This window comes from Trachemys scripta, chromosome 19 (assembly GCF_013100865.1).
Source record: "Trachemys scripta elegans isolate TJP31775 chromosome 19, CAS_Tse_1.0, whole genome shotgun sequence".
NCBI lineage: Eukaryota > Metazoa > Chordata > Testudines > Emydidae > Trachemys > Trachemys scripta.
The window spans coordinates 1,886,997-1,905,707 of NC_048316.1; the positions used below are offsets into that span (position 1 = coordinate 1,886,997).

Below are 18,711 nucleotides of genomic sequence, written 5' to 3' on the forward strand. Positions count from 1 at the left end.
CCAAGCAAGTAGGATCCACCTGCCCCAGCGCTGGAGCTTATCTCAACCCTCCCTAGCTGTTGATTGCTCTGCAGGAATTGCCAGCAAGTACGATCCCTAGTACCAGTAATGTCTGAGGTTAGTTTGAAGGACACACCTGCTCACTAAAAACTGCACTGGTGAGCCGAACTGCGTTCACACAACTCACTGAACAGCCAGCTGATGGTGAGGACTTCTCTCATCCTGGACCATGTGAGTCAATGCCCTGGAGGAGAACGTATGCCCTGCCCCCCTCCCTGCTCTCCTCCACAGACTACAGCTGAGTTTGGAGTAACACCTGAACACTTATGGTTTTTAAGCTTTCAGGCCCCAGTTATGACTACATGGAGAGCAGACTAGCAGGTCTGATCTTGCAGAGATTTCCCCATTTGTTCTGATTTGTCAAGGCTGGGTTCTCTGTCGACACAGCCTCATGATGGTAGGAGCTTCCTGGAGAGAGCTGAAAAGCGATGTCGGATGAGTGCCTAGACTGCATGACAGACTCACCAGCTTCTGGTCAGATGATCTCACTTATGTTTTATGGCAGCCTTGTGCAAGATGGGTTAGGGATCCTCCACCAGGAGGAGAATCACCTGCTGCCCTTAGTTATGAAAGCAGCAGGGTGAAACTGGGGAAACAGTGACTGGAATTACAGGCAAATGCTCAGAAACTCCACTTCATGCTTGCAGTGCATGAAGGAATGAGCCTGTCCACTTGGACCCACATGTGCCTTCTCTCTGGGTTCTTGTATCGCGCCCATTCCCTTGGTATCCGAGGCACAGTGGAGAGAAAAAAGGGGCTGTCTGCCTCCCTGTGCAACATGGACCTGAACTCCAGCTGAGCTTTGGGCAGAGTGGGGCTGAAGTTTCACTGCTGGGTGGAATGACATTGGACAACAGAGCTTAATATCTTTATTTCTGACAAGCTGCCCAGGGGGACACAAGGCCCCCGGAGCCTCGCTCAGCAGCGCTGGCCGGGCTGGGGTATTTGCTCCCCTGCACAGGCACTGGTTTGCAAAGAAACCCAGATCCTCCATTGGCTGCAGTGAGATTTTGGTAAGGCCACAGTCATCTTTCTAGCATCCTTGCTGCTCTTCGCTCTTCAGCCTCTCTGCACAGCCTGGCAAGGCAATGGCTCTTCCATGCGTGTGCCGGTGCTGCCATCTAGAGGGGCAGAGTTGCAGAACAGTCCCATCATTGTTTGCTGTGACACACTGACCCCAACAAGGGGGCGGCTTCAGAGAGTAAAAGGGCTTTTGTCTCTCCGAGAGGCTACTTGGACACGAGGCAGGAGGCTCCCTTTGGAGCTGGAAGGAAGGCGTGGTGGTGAAGTGAGGCACATTAACATAAGCCGTTTCCATTCACTGTCACACGTACCTAGTGTGGGCATAAGGGTACGTCAGCAGAAACTGGAAGAGCTCCATAAAGCATCTACCAAAGAAGGATCTGGCACTCTGTGTCTTTCCTCTCTCTCCCGTAGGAACGTGAGATCACAGGAAAAGGCAGGAGCAGTGAAAGAACGCTGCTAAAGACAACTGCGAAGAAGGCCCAGCCATTCCAAGCAACAGTGAGTGGGTCCCAGGAGACCCGGCCTGTCTGGCATCATTAACGGTACAGGCGCTCCGCTGTGCATCTCACCTAGGAGCGCTTTCACCAGCTGTGATTCTCGCAGCCACACTAGGATGGGTTAAAAACAAAACTGTATCAAATTATGGCCATTGGAAAGATACTTATCGTTGTCATTCACTGAGCAAAATTGTGGGATGAGGCAGTGTCCCTCTCCCATCGCTGGGAAAGCATGTCTGTCTTTCTAAAACCCTCCGCCTCTTGGAGCCGGCCTATTGTAAGGGGTCTCCTGGCTTCCTTGTTTTGATCTTCTATGGCTTTGCCAATAAGACACAAGAATGATCAAGGCTTATGCTTTCGGGAAGATTCTCCACCAACATGTCCGTCTTTGCTGCACTACGGCTGTGACAATCCCCCGAGCAATAAAACCCTCTCCTCCCCCATGTCTAAGGATGAAAGGGGGAACACAGACAATAGCGTGGGATATTGTCTCTCTAGGGTTTGCATGTCTCTCTCATTTATGGGTCTGCTTAATTGCCTTCCTCTCTTTGTGAAAGGCACTTAGTGGTTCAGTTGCAGACTGGATGGGTAAAACATTTTATAACCCGGAAGGTTAATCATTAACCCTTTCTAAATGCCCCTGAATAAACTTCTTCACATGCTGAGATCTTAGCAGTGATCAGGGCTTTAAAATGACTCTTCTGCCCCTGCTCACTCATAGGACAACTGCCCGTCTCCACTCTCTGCTGGCGACTGGGATGAAGTCTCTTTCTCTGACAGCTGGCCCAGGAAGCAATGTGACCTTTTGTGACCAGTTGTTCAAACACAAGCTTGTACAGGCTCTACCCTAATTCCTCTTCATGGGGAAAAACATGAAATGGAAGAGACAGAAATCGCTTCCCTCTCTCTGAGGCCCAGCGATGAGCTAGCATGCAGCTCACCAGACATGGAAGTTACACGCATCTGCAACCCTACAATTTTGGATTGTGAATTACCAGGCGATGATGGCAAAATATAATTACACAAACTACATCTATCTAGATAGGCCAATGCTCATCTGTCATCTAAGGTAGGAAAGAGAGCCCCCTGTTGAGAAGTATGTCGGGGGGAGGGAGGGAATGGTAAATGAATAGACTAAGATGAAACTCTGATGGCACCTTAAGTAGGAATTTAGGGTGTGGACATAAGGAAGAATATCATAAAAGGAGGGTCTGCCATTAGCACCCCAGTTTCTCCAACTCTTCAGAGCGACGTGCTGTATAGAAGACGTCCCAGGTCTGAGCGCGCTCATGACAAACAGCTGCTGGATCGTTGAGAGTAGTAAGATCAGCAGCTGGTGTGACCGGTGAGGAGTTGGCAGTCTCCAGGCCTTGGGCTGCAGAATAAGCTAGTTCCTACCAGCCAGAACCCTCCGGCCCTGGGACCATTCAGGTACAAATAACCATGGAGGTGCCCAGGTAGGGAGACAGGCAGCAATCTGGACCACTCTGTACCCCCATGGCCGTGGATGTGCTGCGCCAACTGCTGCCCATAGCAACCTCTGAGAGATGCCAGCACTTAGTGCAGAGAGCTCCTGGCTGGGCCCTGCTGCAGCTCACAGTGCGAAGGGGTGCCTGTGCCTTCAGCTCTTCCTGCAGTGGGGGATGTGGCAGCGTGGCCCCAGTGCCCTTTTCTTCCACCATCAGCTCTCTTCTACCCCTTGACTAGTCCCAGTGTCATGTTAATAGCGGAGCCTTTTCTTCTCCTGGCTGCTCACTCGGCAGGCTCCAAGCCAAAGTGAAAATCCCAGGAGACAGTGCAGGGAGTTGCTAGAAATTCCTGCCCTCCCTTCCCTCTGCAAGCTCCTTATGGCTTGTCCACAGCACCTGGAGGTGCCGGAGGACTGGCTCTCTTGTAATGCAGGGGTGCGGTTGATTGGAGGGTGGGGGCTGGGGGCCAGGGGCCTGGCCTGGGGCTGCTTGAGTAGCTGGAGGGAGTAGCTGCGAGATGCCCTGCTGCTGACTCCGGGCCCCCGCCAAAACACTTACCTTCAGACACAGGCTGGCGGTTACTCTCAGCCCAGGGAGTTTAGCACCAGCCCTGCACAAAGGGGGGTTTGATGAGGGGCCTCCCTTAATGGGGCATGTTAAACCTCAGGACCTACATGCTGGGTCCTCAGAAAAGCATGTAAGTCTTGCTCCCTCCTGCCCCCCAGTTTTTTACAACACTCACTTTTTGCATCTTGTCTTTAGTGAGCATGCCTGCCCTGCCCCAGAGAGAAAGGCCTGCTGTTCTGGGCTGTGTGCAGCACAGATAACACGGTGATGGGCTCTAGGTACAAATCTTACCTAGACAGAGCCAAAGAAAGCACTCCTACGCTCCACGACTGTCGGGGAGACAAGTCAGCAGGTTGCTCCGGGAACGCTGACCATGGGCCAGTGGAAGCGGCTAGCATTAACTTTCACTGGTCGGCGTGTGGAAAGCAAACAACAAAGGATTGTGACATGCTGGAGGAACACTTCAATTACCGTGTAACTCGAAACATGACTGGCTACTTAGTGCATAATTAGTGCCACTTAATGTGTGGGTGAAGGGAAAAGAGCCCTGGAGGTGCCTGGAGCACACCCTGCCCGGGGAGGTGGTGGAGGACACAAAGGCAGGCTGGGAGGTGGGAGGCTGCAATCGCTTACAGCTCATCCTACACCACTACATGCCTCAGTAAATGCCGACAGAGCAGGTAAAATGATCTTTTGGGGACTGGCGGGTTTTCCTAGCAGCTGCTAATAAGCAGGCGGGTCTATGTTTCTGCCAAGGAACACCCAGAGCCTGGTGTAAGGGCACAGCCTGAAGCCAATGCGGCTGTTCAGGTTTGCACCACCTGAGGATCTGGCTCCCTGGGAGTCCATTCACAACTTTGAAGATAATGTTGGTGAAAGCTCTGAGCGGGGCGAGCCCCTTGGGGGTGAAGTGGCTGTATGCACGCAGCGTGCGCGTGGGTGGGAGAAATCACAAGAGTGAAGGTAACAGTTTGAATCTCAATGCAACCCACTAAAAGCAGCTCCCTCTCGCACGAGCAGAGGGAGAGGCGAAATGATAAATGACACTTTACTGTAAGTCTGGGCCTTGTTTGCCTCCTGTTCCTGCAAAGCATGCTCCCTGCAGTCCCTAACAAAAGCCTTCCACCCGTGCAAAAGAAACTACAGTTTGCAGTCTGTGTTCTCGCAAACTCTCCATTCACGGGCAAAGGGCGCATCCCTACCCCTGCCTGGTGCTGCCTGCCCCAGAGATTCATGGATTCACAGGATTGAGACAGAGTGGGAACTTCCCTACAGGAAGCCTGGTGGGACACCATCAACCATGGTCGTGCTAGCTGGTGCAATGGTCCTTAGCAGACTATGCCTGGTTGATGAGGATGTTTTTCTCCTACTGAACCAGGGTGTTTTCCTACGGGTATGTCGATGGTCCGTGGATATACTTATTGGCATCTGTGGATGTGGATATAAAGTGGATATCCGTGGATTTGCAGGGCTCTAGTAATTATCAAGTAACCCCTCCCCTGTTGTCCAGTCCCAACTTCTGGCAGTCAGAGGTTTAGGGACACCCAGAGCATGGGGCTGCATCCCTGACCATGTTGGCTAATAGCCATGGACTGGTCCTCTATGAATTTATCCAATTCTTTTTTAAATCCAGTTATACTTCTGTCCTTCACAACATCCCCTGGCAATGAGTTCCACAGGTTGGCTGTGCGTTGTGTGAATAAGTACTTCCTTACGTTTGGTTTAAACCTGCTGCCTATTTTTTTCCTATTTCTTGTGTTATGTGAAGGGGTAATAAACTTCCTTATTCACTTTCTCCACACCAGGCATGATTTTACAGACCTCTATCATAATCCCCCTCAGTCGTCGCTTTTCTAAGATGAACAGTCTCAGTCTTTTTAATCTCTCCTCATACGGAAGCTGTTCCATACCCCTAATCATTTTTGTTGCCCTTCTCTGTACTTTTTCCAATTCTAATACATATTTTTGAGATGGGGCAATCAGAACTGCATGTAGTATTCAAGATGTGGGCATACCCTAGATTTATCTAGTGACATTATGATATTTTCTGGCTTATTATCTATCCCTTTCCTACTGGTTACTTACATTGTTAGCTTTTTTTGACTGTTACTGCACATTGAGCAGATGTATTCAGAAAACTATCCACAATGATTCCAATATCTCTTCTTTAGTGGTAATATCTAATTTAGACCCACCATTTTGTACGTATAGTTGGAATTATGTACTTTTCATTTATCAACAACAAATTTCATCTGACATTTTCTTGTCCAATCACCCAGTTTTGTGAGATCCCTTCGTAATTTTTTGCAGTCAGCTTTGAACTTAACTATCTTGAGTAATTTTGTATCATCTACAAACTTTGCCACCTCACTATTTACCCCCTTTAACAGCTCATTTATGAATACGTTGAACAGCACTGATCCCCGTACAGATCCTGGAGGGACCCCGCTATTTACCTCTCTCCATTCTGAAAACTGATCATTTATTCCTACCCTTTGTTTCCTGTCCTTTAACCAGTTACTGATCCATGAGATGGCCCTTCCTCTTAACCCACAGCTGCTTATTTTGCTTAAGAGCCTTGGGTGAGGGACCTTGTCAAAGACTTTCTAAAAGTCCAAGTACACTGTATTCATTGGATTACCCTTGTCCACATGTTTGCTGACACCCTCTAAGAATTCTAATAGATTGGTGAGGCATGATTTCCCTGTACACATGCTATGTTGATGCTTCCCCAACATATGTTCACCTATGTGTCTGATAATTCTGGTTTTTTACTATACTTTTCAACCAATTTCCCTGGTAAGGAAGTTTGACTTACTGGCCTGTAGTTGCCAGGATCACCTCTGGAGTCTTTTTTTAAAAATAGGTATTACCTTATCTGCAGTCATCTGTTACAGAGGCTGATTTAAGTGACAGATTACATACCACAGTAAGTAGTTCTGCAATTTCGCATTTGAGTTCCTTCAGAACCCTTGAGTAAATACCATCTGGTCCTTGTGACTTATTACTGTTTAATTTCTGTTTGTTTAATTTCTCAATTTGTTCCCAAACCTCCTCTAATGACACCTCAATCTGAGACAGTTTCTCAGATTTGTCTCCTAAAACGAAGGGCTCAGGTGTGGGAATCTCCCTCACATCCTCTTCAGTGAAGACCGAGGCAAAGAATTTGTTTAGTTTCTCTGCAATGGCCTTGTAAATTTCTGCTAAATGTACAACCTTATCTACTCACTGGATATGCAGCACAGTACCTCTGGCTTGGAAGCAACATCACAGAATTGTAAGTGCTCTTTGTATATATTTTTTGCACGGTGATACTTCACAGCACTCCCCAGGTTGAAAGTCACACATCTCTCCCTAATAAACCACACACATGTACGCACGTGGGGGTGTTTAAACATTTCCTGTTAGTCTTTGGCACATAAAAGCTGGTAAATTTGGGGCTTGGACCTAAGGGCCTGAGGCTGCTTTTCCAAAAGAAAGAAACAAATGCTGAAATGTAGCTCAACCCCCCTTGCTCCCAGACGCCTTCCATTCGGAACTGTGCTAAATAGCTGTGCTGAGAAAAGGTGCTTGGAGAGTCCTAGGGCACAAAAAGGTGGAGCTTCTGCAGGGCAGGGCCTGCGGTGGCTTTTTATCCCCCTTAGGCACCGGACACAGGGCAGGCCCCCAACACAAAGAGACAGTCCTTGGGTGGGTGCCTGGAACTGCATCCAGTCCAGGGGCGCGTTACCAGTAACCCACAACCAGCATGTGAGCTGCAGGTACTGCCAGCGGATCGGTGGCCAGGAGCAGACCCAGTCCAGCAAGGCAGGCCCTGCAGGCCTGCAGTGACCTGGCATGGTGCAGGGTTTCTGCCAGTGCCTAGTTTCTTCAGTCACCATTCAAGGGGTGAAGCGGCCAGAGCCGGCCCTAGGCCGAAGCAGACTAAGCACTTGCTTAGGGCCCTGAACCCTCAGGGGGGCCCCTAGTCACTTTGCATTATAAGCACCTGCCTGTTTTGGCACGGGGGGAGTATTCCTGCTTAGGGCCCCCTCTGGGCTGGCACTGGCAGGCGAATAGTCCCAGTTACTGAGAGGCCTGGGGTCAGGCTAGCCGTGGGTTAGCTACAGGATGCTTTTGCTAGGTGGTTTGGGAGCAAAATGTCTCAGGAATTAGGAGCTGAAGCGGGGTACTTTAGACGCACTGGTTAATCCCCACCTGCCTGTTTCATTAAGTGGTTCAGGCTCAGGGAGAGGCCGAAATGTTCTTTTCCATGGAAGCCTCCTGTCCCCCCAGCAGGAAAGGTCCTAGGGGGTGAGGAGCTGGCGGCTGGACGCGCACTTGCTCTGGGGTGGAAAGCAGCAGTGACTGCCAGGCGTTGGGGGGGAGAAGTCTGATCGAGGCAAAGGGGCCTGGGTGTGTCCCCCACCGCGGCGCTCTGCGGGCAGGCTGCGCAAGGCGGCTCCCGGCGGGGTCTAGTGTGGACGGGCCTAAATGTCCGGCACAGTCGCCGCCCTTTGAGCGTTTGTCCAGGCGGCAGGAGACGCTCTGAACCCTGCAGCCTCCCCGGGATCGTGTCCCCCCTGCAGGGCCTTGGCTGGAGCCAATGGGCCGCCCTACACGGGTCCCTGCTCCCCGCGGACAATGTCCCGGCTCTGGGGGGCACTTTGCCTTTTGCAGCATCGCTTTGCTCCCCGCCGGTCCGCGTTTCAACGCTCCCAGCTGCCTTGAGAGTTTTGTTCAAACTCCTTTAATATTTGAAGCTCCTCCGCCCCCGCCCTGCGGCCCGGGGAGCGAGCAGGCGCCTTCGGTTCTCCGGGAACTTTGTTGCGTTTCTTTCTCCCACGTCATCCCTGACCCCGCCAGCTCCCTTGCTGGGCCGTGCGGGGAAAGAAACCGAGACACAGGATGTGGGAGCCGGTTTATTAAACCCGGGAGCCGGGTACAAACACGCTGCCGCCTCGGCGCCCCTTGGAAGCGGGGGCGATATTTAAAACAATGAAACGCGTCCCCCGGGTCCTGCATCTCCCCGGCTGGGCGGAGACCCTCCGCCCCTGCGCTCTGCGCGCCCGGGGCGCTGGCTAGCGAAGGACCGAGCCCAGCGGGGGTGATCCTAACCCCCGGGCACGTCCCTCCTGCGCTCTAGCGCCCGCGGGCAGGGAGCCGCCCCCGCCCGCCCGCGTTCTCCTGACCAAGCCGCGCGTGGGGGAGGCTCGCGCGCTACCAGGGCCGCCACAGCGCCTGGCTCCGGCTGGGCCCGGAGGGTCTTTGCTGCCCGGGGCCGCGCCGCGGGGCAGCAGCGCCCGGCTCAGTCCGGGGCTGGGAGCTGGGAGCGCCAGGGGCCCGGGGGCGCTGGGTGGAGCCGCCGGCTTTCTGCACAGGCCCCCTCGGCTCGGCCGCGCGGCCGCCGGGCCGGGAGCCCCGGGGCTCCGGGCGCGGCGCGAGGGGGCTGCTGTCCGTGGTCCTGCAGCCGGAGCCGCTCACCCGCGGGGCGGCCCGGGCGAGCTCCTGCAGCAGGTGGAAGGAGGAAGCTTCGCTGGCCCCCTCGGAGCGCAGCAGGAACTGGTTCACCCCGTGCAGGCAGCTCCGGAAGCCGGCCTGGTAGTCAGCCCCTGGGAGAAGGGAGAGCGGATCAGCAGCGGGCTCCCCCCCCCGGGCGCCGGGGAGGGCCCCAGCCCGCCCCATCAATGCCAGCCGGGAGCCTGCAGGGCCAAGCCCCCCACCCCGATAGCATCACTGCTGCTCCTGCCCGCCCCATCCTGCAGATCCGCACCGCTGGGAGCCCCGGACTCTGCGCTGGGCCCCTGGCCAGTGGGGCGCGGGGTCTCTGAACAGCCGGTGGGGAGTGGGGGAGCCCCGCTTCGCCAAGCTGCGGCGCGTGGATCCAGGACGCTGCGTTAGTCGCGGCTCTCTCCTGCGCGCGCAGCCCGTCCTGCCTTAGTGCAACCTGCTCTTGGGAGGAGGACGGGGCCAATCCGCGCGGCGCGCGCCTGCCCTAATCCGGCCTGCAGACAAGCCAGGAAAACAGCTGCTACTCGGCCCCTCCCCCGCTGGGGGGTCCAGTTACCCCCGCGGGCTCTCCGGCCAGTCCGGCACTGCTCCGCCCCAGCCTGCGAGCCACGGAGGCGCCAAGGGATTCATAGAAACTGCAATTGACAGAGCAAAGGGACCGGCCAGAATCGTGTCCACACGGGACTCGGTGCCATCGATATAACAGGGCGTGGGATCTAAATCCGGAGTAAATTTCAAACCAGTGTCTTGGGGCGCTCAGGGAGCCCAGGCACGGCCAAAGGCAGCCCAATAACCAGACACTGCTGCCGCCCCGGTGCCCCAGGGGAGAGTCTGGCTCCTTGCACCGCAGCTCGTGGATTCGCATCATTGGGATGTAACCGGCGGGACCCCGCAGCCTCGAGCTTCGATCCAGATTAACCCAAGACCCTTCTACCCAGCGACAACCGCCATGAGCCCTGCGACTCCCGCGGGGAGACGGGAGGGCAACGGAAGTTTTACCTTGGACAGAATTCTGGAGGCTTTTCATGTACTTGACGCTCAGCTCCAGGATATCTGCCTTCTCCAGTCTGCGCTTTCGGATCTGGAGAGAGAGAGACCCACCGCCATCAATAACGTACTGAACGGGCCATAGCCGAGTGATTCGGTTCCACTGTAAATGCGGAGCCAAGAAGTGCCCGCTGGGAAACCTGTCTAGACAGTGGGGTGATCTGGGGGGGGGGGGTAGCGGGTACGGGGGGGACTCACGTGGTGAGAATAGTGCTTTTCTAGCAGAGCCTTCAGTTGCTCCAGAGACACATTGATCCTGGCTCTCCTCTTCTTCTCCATCAAGGGTTTTGAGATCTGCGGGGGAGAAGGGAAATGTTACCGGGGTTTGGCTTTCACCCCTCCCCCGGCCCCCGGCCCGCTTCTTTCCTCCGGCCGAGTGCTGCTAGCAAACCTTGCGGAAGCTGCAAAGCTGCGGTTTCTCCTGCCCTCCGGGCTGGGTGACCATGTTCCCCCTCTCCGGGAACAAGCGGCCCCGGGAGTTCGCAGCCGGGGGAGGGAGGCAGGATTTATACCGGGGACCCACTTTACATGTCAATACCGGCATTCAGGCGCTGAGTGCCTCCCTGAGGGGGGCAAGGGCCGGGGGCGGGCAGCTGGGGAAGGGGGAATTCTGGGGCCCAGGAGCTGTGATTGGCGAGGCGAGGGAGGCTGGGAAGGGTTACAATGACTTTTACCAAGTTGGTCAAGTGCCGTTTGTGTATTTCACTGGATTTAAAGAACGCGAGCCACCGCCCAGCCCGCCACACCTCGGGGGCGGGGAGGGGGCTCCGCGTTGGGAAGCAAATGGCATCACTCGAGTTATCTCTGCCCTCTCCCCCCACGGGGGTTCACCAAGCCCTTGCCGTGCGGATCTGAACTCTCATAGGGATCCCTTTGTGTTCTGCGCCCCTGGGTGCTGGAGAACACGTGGCGCTCGCTGTACTGGCTTGTTTGGGCCGTGACGGGCTGTACAGCGCCGCGCACGCCCCGGCGCTCGCAGACACCAGCTGGCTTATGCTCGGGTCCCGTCGCTGCAGTCTGTGAGCCCCGGGGATCCCTAGCGCGCTACCGGAGCTTCTGGGGCAGGTCGAGTCCCTCCGCGGGGCACTGCTAATTAGCGAAGGGTTTGTTCCCTGCAGTCCGCACGCGGCCCGGCCCGGGCCAGGCTCTGGGAGAGCCCCGTGCCAGGCGGGCCGCCGGGAGATGAAGACATGTCAACTAGGCCCAGCAATTCCTCCTTTCTGGCCGCGTTTCACGCTTGGCGCGGGGAGGCCAGGCTAGATTAGCGGCCCTAATGCCCGGACAATGCAGCAATTTTCTGCTTGCAGCCCTTCAAAGAGCGCGGAGGCGCGATTTCTCCGCTCTAAGCGGAGACATGAGCGAACATATGTTTCATTAAAGCATGGCAGGGCCAGGCCAGCCCCGCGCGCTCACAGGTGCACGTGGGATTCCCGACAGGCAGGAGTCCCAGGAGAGGTCCAGGTTGTTTCCAGCTCCCCGGCCCCAGACAGGGTCCCGGGCCCTCTGCAAAGCCAGGGAATTCTCCCCCTCTCGCGCGCTGCATTAGCTCCTGCCCGTGCACTCGCTGTGCTGCGGGGGGCGCTTTCTCTCTCTTCGGCTGGCTTTTGTCCTCAGAGCCATAACTATTCCGGGAGCCCCTTCCCCGACTGCACGTGGGAACTCAGCAAAGAGCGGGCGGAGGGGATGGAGGCGTTCCCGGATTCGCCTCGCTTCAAAATTGCCTTCCACAGTCGAAATTCCTCCAGCTCACTCATTTAAAAGGTTTTTATAATAGACAATTAGGTCTGGTCGCAGATACAAAACCCCAGATGTTTGCAAAGCCACAAACCGTTTGTGTGAGCCCGGGCCGCGGCGCTTTTTACCAGCGCAGGCAGAATGCAAAGTGAAGCCTGCAGCCAGCCCGCGCCCCTGCTCTAGCACCGGGTCGCCAGCAAACCCGCGGGGGGGGGGTCCTTAACGTGGGTTCTCCCGCTCGCTGGGGAGGGGACCCCCCAAACCTCTCCGCTCCTCGCACGCTGCTAAAAGCCAAACCTCCAGGATGCCCCGCTGAGCGCCTCGTGGCCGCCCCGGGGTGCTGAAAGGGACCCAGGGGGGCCGTGCCCTTGACTTCAACGGGAGAGGTGCAGGCTCGGGCCCATGGCTGAGAGGCCAAGCCCAGGTTCACCCCACAGTGTGTAGGGAAAGGGGGGGCCAAGCCGGCGGCGGGGAGCGAGCCCGCAGAGCTCAGGGCAGGGCAGGCGGAAAGGGCCAGGATCCAACATGTGACTAGCTAGGGCGGAGCGGGTCAGTCGGTGCCAAGCGCCCAGGCCCCAGGGTCCCTGCGTGTCCCCGAGGGCGCCGTGCGGACAGACCCCTGGGCAGGCCGCTGCCCGTCCCGCCAAGCGGGGCCCCCTCCCCCGACGGGCCGCCTGCCCCCAGCGCTCCCCAGCCGGGACCCCGGCACAGCGAGCAGCCTGCAGCCCCGCTCCGGCATTTGTCCTTTAATGACGCCTTTATAGTGCCCACGGGCTGCGCTGAATCCCGCCTGTCGCCGCTGTCCCTGCAGCCCTGCGCCGCTGGCCGGGGACAACAGACCAAAGGGCTGCGGGCTCAGCGGGGCGCGGCGAAGGGGACCGGGGAGTTATTCTCCTGTTCACAGCCAGAGATGGAGGGGTTGGGAGGGCACCAGCTCTGCCATCCTAGTATTACTCCCCCCCCCCCCCACCTGCCCCCCGCGGAGGCGGGGGGCTGTGTGGCGGAAAGCTTGGCCCTTACCCCGCCCAGGAAAGGCCCCCCCCCCCCCCACCCCAGTCCCTCTCTTCGGGACCCGCCTGCAGGTCAGCGCAGAGGCACCTATGCTCACGGCCGAGACTACAACCCAGAGGCCCGATTAGGCCCTGGGGCTGGAACTCGGGGGGTTGGGGGGGGCTGTGGCCCCCCTGGCTTGAAGTGGTTCCATCATACACAGGGTTTGGCTCTCAGCGCCCCCCACGACACACATTGTTCCAGCCCCCCAGGACTAGGCCTGAGGATCTTGTCCTAGAACAAGGTGGGCGAACGATGCCAGGCAGCTGGATTTCCTCCCGTGACCCTCAAGTGGGGGCGCTGGAAGGATGTGGGGGGCTGGGAGCCACTGAACCGCACTGTAACCCCCGTACGTGGTGGCACCCCCCCCGCCAGCCCTAGTGCCAGCCCCCGTGCCCAGGACTCACGCGGTGCGGCCTGCAGACGGCAGCTCCCAGGGAGATCCCTGCCCAGCCCAGCCCCGGGCCAGCCGCTGCATTCCGCGGGGGACATCGCCAGCGGCCTGTCAGCTTCGGGGCTGCCTGGGTGTGTCCCGACACGCGGTCCCCGCTTTAATTAAACTGGGGGGGGGAATCACCTTCCCAAGAGCTCCGGCCTCAGTCCGGCTCCCAGCCGCGCCAAGGACCCAGGAGTTCGGGCAGCCCATGGACCCTGCCCCCGCGCAGTGGAAAGGGGGCGTCTGTCGGGAGCCCCACAGGGGAGGGGGGGCTGGGGGGCTTGTGCCAGGCAGTCACTGGGCGCTGATGCTGGCCCAGCCCAACCAGCCGCTGCAGACTCGCCCCCCCCGCACCACCCCGCCCCCCAGCACCCCTGGGGGGGGGGGGGTTACACCGCCTCTCCTGGGCGCGACACGCTCTTCGCTCGGACCCCGGCCAGGGAGCGGGCGAGCCCGGCACGCCGGACCCGCGGGCACGGGGGGGTCTGGCCAGAGGGAATCTGGAGCCGAGCGGCAATGCCCAGAGAGCCGGGGCGCTCCAGCCCCACCTGCCCCCGGTGACCGGCCCCTGCCCTGCCTGCCTGCGGGCCCTGGGCTCCCCCCGCCCGCGCCCGGTCTCCACGGCCGGCTGCAGCCCCCACCGCCGGCCGGGCCCCTTCTCCCCGCGGGGGGCAGCTCGCTGGAGCTTGTCTGGCCCGGGCAGCTCGGGCGGCACCTCGCAGCGTGGAGAATCGCGGGCCCGCCCCCGGCCTTTCAATCCGCTGCCAGCTCGGGGGCCGCGCTGGGGCAGCCTGTGAGTGCCGGGGAGCCAGACCCGCCTGCCCCGCACCGGCTCCGCCGCGCCGCGCCAGGGCAGTGCCCCGCCGAGCTGGGCACCCGCCGGCCCTGGGGGGCTCGCCCCAGCCGGGCCCCTGGGAGCGCTGTCCGGCTGGTGGAGTGCGGAGCGGTGCGCAGAGGGGCCGCTGAGCAGCCTTCCAGTGCTGGGGCTCTGCCCTTCGAAGGAGGCGGCCCAGCGCACGGGCTGGAGCGGGGGAAGCCCCCTGGGTTTGCCCTTCAGAGCCAAGGCAGCCCTGGGCTGGAAGGGCAGGTGGGGAGCCCCCCCCCCCAAATCCCGGTCCTTCTCCCACCCCCAGCATCTGCCCAGGCCCCTCTCCTCCGGTCTGACGGCAGGCTCTCGGGGGCAGGGGCTGCCGCCTTTGTACAGCGCCAAGCACAATGGGGCCCGGCTCGGTGATGGGGGCCCTAGGCGCTGCTGCAATATGAATAGTACATCACAGGCGCGAGTCATGGCCCGTCCTGCCACAGCCCCCCAAAGCACGGGAGGGACCCGTTAGCTCCGCAGTGCTAGCAAAGGGGACAGCCAGTACTACTAGGGCGTTGCAGGTTCCCAGCCTGCCCAGTACAGGCATCTGGGCCCCCCACAGCACTGGGCAGTGGCATCCCCTTTATTGAACACACACTTAGGGGCTGGGCCCATGTCCCCATTCATCTGCACATCACTCAATCTGGTGCCGAAGCAGTTCTGTTAAGGGCTATTAATATTGTAAATACAATGCTAGGGCCACAGCTTGCCATAGCCCTAAAGATTCAGCTATCACAGGCTGGAAGAACTGAGGACTCTTTCAAACCACAATGTGATTTAAAATGACTAGAGCGGGAATTGTTGCTGGTAGCTGCTCAAAGAGAAAGTGCAGTGAGAATTAGGCAGTGGTCTGTATTGTTAGGGGAAACTCCAGGTCTTGTTTAGGGTAATTTGTCACCTAATGATATGCTTCCTTGTCATAAACCCCCGATGGCTTCTGTAAGTCTTCCAAAGGAGGCTCTTTTAGCAACCAAATGATCCTTGTTATGCTGATCTCACTAGAACAAAGGAGGCCAAGGAAGCAAAGGGCACTTGGTGAAGTGCCGAGCGTAATTAAACAAGACACTGCAAAGCTGATGGGCTTTCAAACCAGCTGAGCATTGCTTCTGACTCTCAAAGAGCCATTGGATGCCCCTTGACTCATGGCCTCAGCGAGGCCACAGTTCTCTGTAAACTGGGTTAACAACAACAATTAAGCATAAACAATGGCCTCGTCCTGCAGTCCCTACCCAGGAGATAGGCCAGGATTGTAGGAGCATGAGGAAATCAGCACTGGACTCTAACTACTCAAACATTATGGAGTGAAATCCTGCTCCCTTGGAAGTCAATGGGAGCTTTGCCATCAACGCATTTGGAGACAGGATCTACTCAGTGATTCCCACCGACTCCAGACCGTGTGGGTGTTACTGAGGGAGCCCTGGGCCCATGTAGGCAACATGTGAGCTAAGGGTACTATGGGAACCTCACCATTTGTCTCATGGGCACAGGTCCCACTCCAGCAGGGCCAGGGCCTCATTCTTCTCCTCCCCGCCCTTCAAGGGGGGAGGAGAAGGGGAGAGTAAGAGCCGCAATCCCAGTGGCTGGCCCTTGTGCTTGGCCACACAAAGAAGGGGACAGAGAAAGGCTCCTTGTGCATGGGGGCCAGCCACAATTTGTAACGATTACTCACTGACATACACAAGGAAATCTCCAGCAAACGGTCTGGAATTCAGATTTCCCTGGATGTCCAAAGACCCAGATGGTTCTGTCCTGAGCTTTGCTTCTTTCTGCAAATGCTTTCGGGTGAGAGCGAGCACATTGCAAAACTGAATTAAAGAGTAAAGAGAAAATATCCTCATATTTTGAAGATGTGTTGGTCAAGTGATAAAAAGGGGGAAAGCATCTGATGCAGATTCAGATTAGGTCAGGAAGAAAAGGGCTTGCAAACCTTTCTTCTGCTCTAATGGTAACTTCCCAATCTTCATTTCCCTCCACGGCCCAACCTTTAATCGTGTGCCTGTTTTTCCCACCTATTATTTTAATTACATGGCTATTTCTTGCACAGCAGGCTGCGTTTAATGAATGACTACTACATGAAAAGGCTCCTGACGGTTCAACATATCCCCACACTGCTCTCTGGATTTGCCTATTCTATATGCTACATCTGGCTGGTTTTGAACAACTTGTGTGGTGAGTAGTATTAAACAGTGGAAAATTGACCGAAAAATGTTGCTAATGTGCAATGTTCTGCTCTGGCTGTGAGAAGATGATCCCCAGAGCTGGGCTGAGAGCTGCTATTCACTGCTGGTCACGGTCCAGATTTGGAGGCAGCACCGTATTAATGGGCTCTACCCTCCCCCCCCCAAATGTTACCCCACACAGAGCTGAAGAATACACAAAATCCCATGGTCTCCCAAGCTGTTGTGGGATCTGTATAGGGAAGTTACCCATCACTTTAGTTCTCAGCAAGCAGAAAATGCATATATAAATAGCACTCGGGACTTCAACAATCTGTTGCATATAAAGGATGCTTGGGTGTGACTTTCTTCTCACTTACACCAGTATAAATCAGGAGTAACTCCCCTGAAGATAGTGGCATGATATTCATGTGTAACTGCTGTGAAAGCGGAATCAGGCCTGGCCTCTAGACTCCTACATGGACATTTGTTTTTGCTCGTCTCAATTTTTGCCAATGAGCTCCTAATTTGAGATTACTTTATATGTGCTGCACATTTATCTGCTGCAAACTATTTTCTTTCTTTTAATTAATGTTATATCCTGATTCACACTTCAATTAAAACCTTAGGTCTGCCAGGGAATTTGTAAAGCGGAAGTGCACTTTGATCTTTAACAATAATATTAATGTTTCTGAGAACAATTATGTCCTTGGAAATTGCAGTGCCCTGGTATGTATGAGCACTATGTTAAGTGACCACATTTACTTCTGCTTGAGTCATTTTCTGTTTTAGCTGGGGATTCAAAACCATCAGCTACTGATAATTATGTTTATTCTGGAGCAAAGAAAGAAAGAAGAAAAGTGTCCCCTTCTCCCCATGATAGTGTTGCTACTCCTGGGAACAGTCTTGGGTTATAAGATTCCCAACTTCAGTAGACTTTGATTTCATAGCTGGGGTGGGGGAAGGAAATAAGAGATCTCTGTGGGCTCCTTCGTTGCTAAACTCATGACACATTTTTGGAGACAGATATGAATGCCCTAATTTTTCCTGCATTGGAGAAAGCCCAAGTACAGCAAATCTGGGAATGACAGTCTCTCCAGTGGCTTGGCCACTCATTACAATTAAACTGTGGGAGTTTGGAAAGGCAAGGACCTGACAGGAGGCCAAAGCCAGCAGTCTTTTTTATTTTATTACATGATCCTTTAATTCAGTCTTCGCTCGAGCTATATTTCAATCAGTTAGCTAGTGATTATCAATCACAACTGACTTAAGCAAACTCAAACACGCTGAAATAAGTTAGCCCACTCCTGAGAAGTCTGCTGGGACTGAAGTTTTAACATCTGTTTAGTTAGGTTTCAGCTATAAGCAGCCTGATGCCACATAACAAGTCAAGGGAGTGAATCAAGGAAGTGAATCAACACTGAACTGGGTTTTGCAAGAGTTGAGGAGAGTGAATTCAGAAAGACCCCCATTGTCTGAGCCTTTTGTGCGCAGCTCCAGCTGGCTCTAATCTTTAAATATTTACCCTGCTCTATTGTTCAGATATAATTTACACACTTTAGACTAATTCATTGATAGAATGTGCAGCCTTTACAGAGGTTTTAGAGAGTTTAATCTGCAAAAACTGAAATGCACGCAAAAGAGTATGGTTCTGGGTTATCATGTTCATTAAAAGCCATCAGCCGTCTACAACTAGCTTCACTGAACTCCAAGGAGCTCAGTTACAAATAAGAATTGCTGGTTTCAAATGGCAGATTACTATTATTTTATATATAGCACCAAAAATATTCATGACTTTATAAGATGATAAGCGCCCTGCCTTGAAGAGTTTACAGTTTAAATGAGAAATCACAGCTCACTGGTTAATGATCACACAGGAGAATGGAGGTTGGTACTGTTGGCATGGGACAGAAGACCAACATTTTCAAGTGTCCACTGCTTTGGAGCACCTCAATTTTTGGGAACCCAGCTGGAGACCTTGAGCCTGATTTTCAGAGGTGCTGAGCATTAACTAAAATTAGAGTAGTTGTTCTGAGAAGAGATTTGATGTAGGAGAAGATCGCTTAGTGTATCAGGAAAAGTTTAAAAATGGAATGGTCGTTATTATGTAAAACTGATCAGAAAAACTTTCAGAAAAAAAGAAACCAGGATCTCAAATCACTAAAGATGTAGAAGCAGATACTGAAACCAACGCTCTCTGCAAGGATTCAGCAGCACACACTAGCTCACAACTGTAAACATCCATTCTCTAACTCGCTTTGCAGTCGTGGGCTTCTCTTGACTAGTGCACATGCCCCCTCTAGTGTCCATGACCCAA

At 55.1% G+C, this 18,711-nt stretch overlaps 1 protein-coding gene across 1 annotated transcript; it reads right to left on the bottom strand.

Annotated features, from left to right (window-relative positions):
- Nucleotides 1-8,818: 8,818 nt before the first annotated feature.
- HES3 (hes family bHLH transcription factor 3) lies at nt 8,819-10,438 on the bottom strand. The gene is made up of 3 exons (XM_034753654.1): nt 10,355-10,438; nt 10,109-10,190; nt 8,819-9,210 (listed from the first exon to the last, which is right to left on the bottom strand). Exons 1-3 carry the CDS (start codon nt 10,433-10,435, stop codon nt 8,819-8,821), a joined length of 555 nt encoding a protein of 184 aa, XP_034609545.1. The 5' UTR covers nt 10,436-10,438.
- Between the last annotated feature and the right edge of the window lie 8,273 nt (nt 10,439-18,711).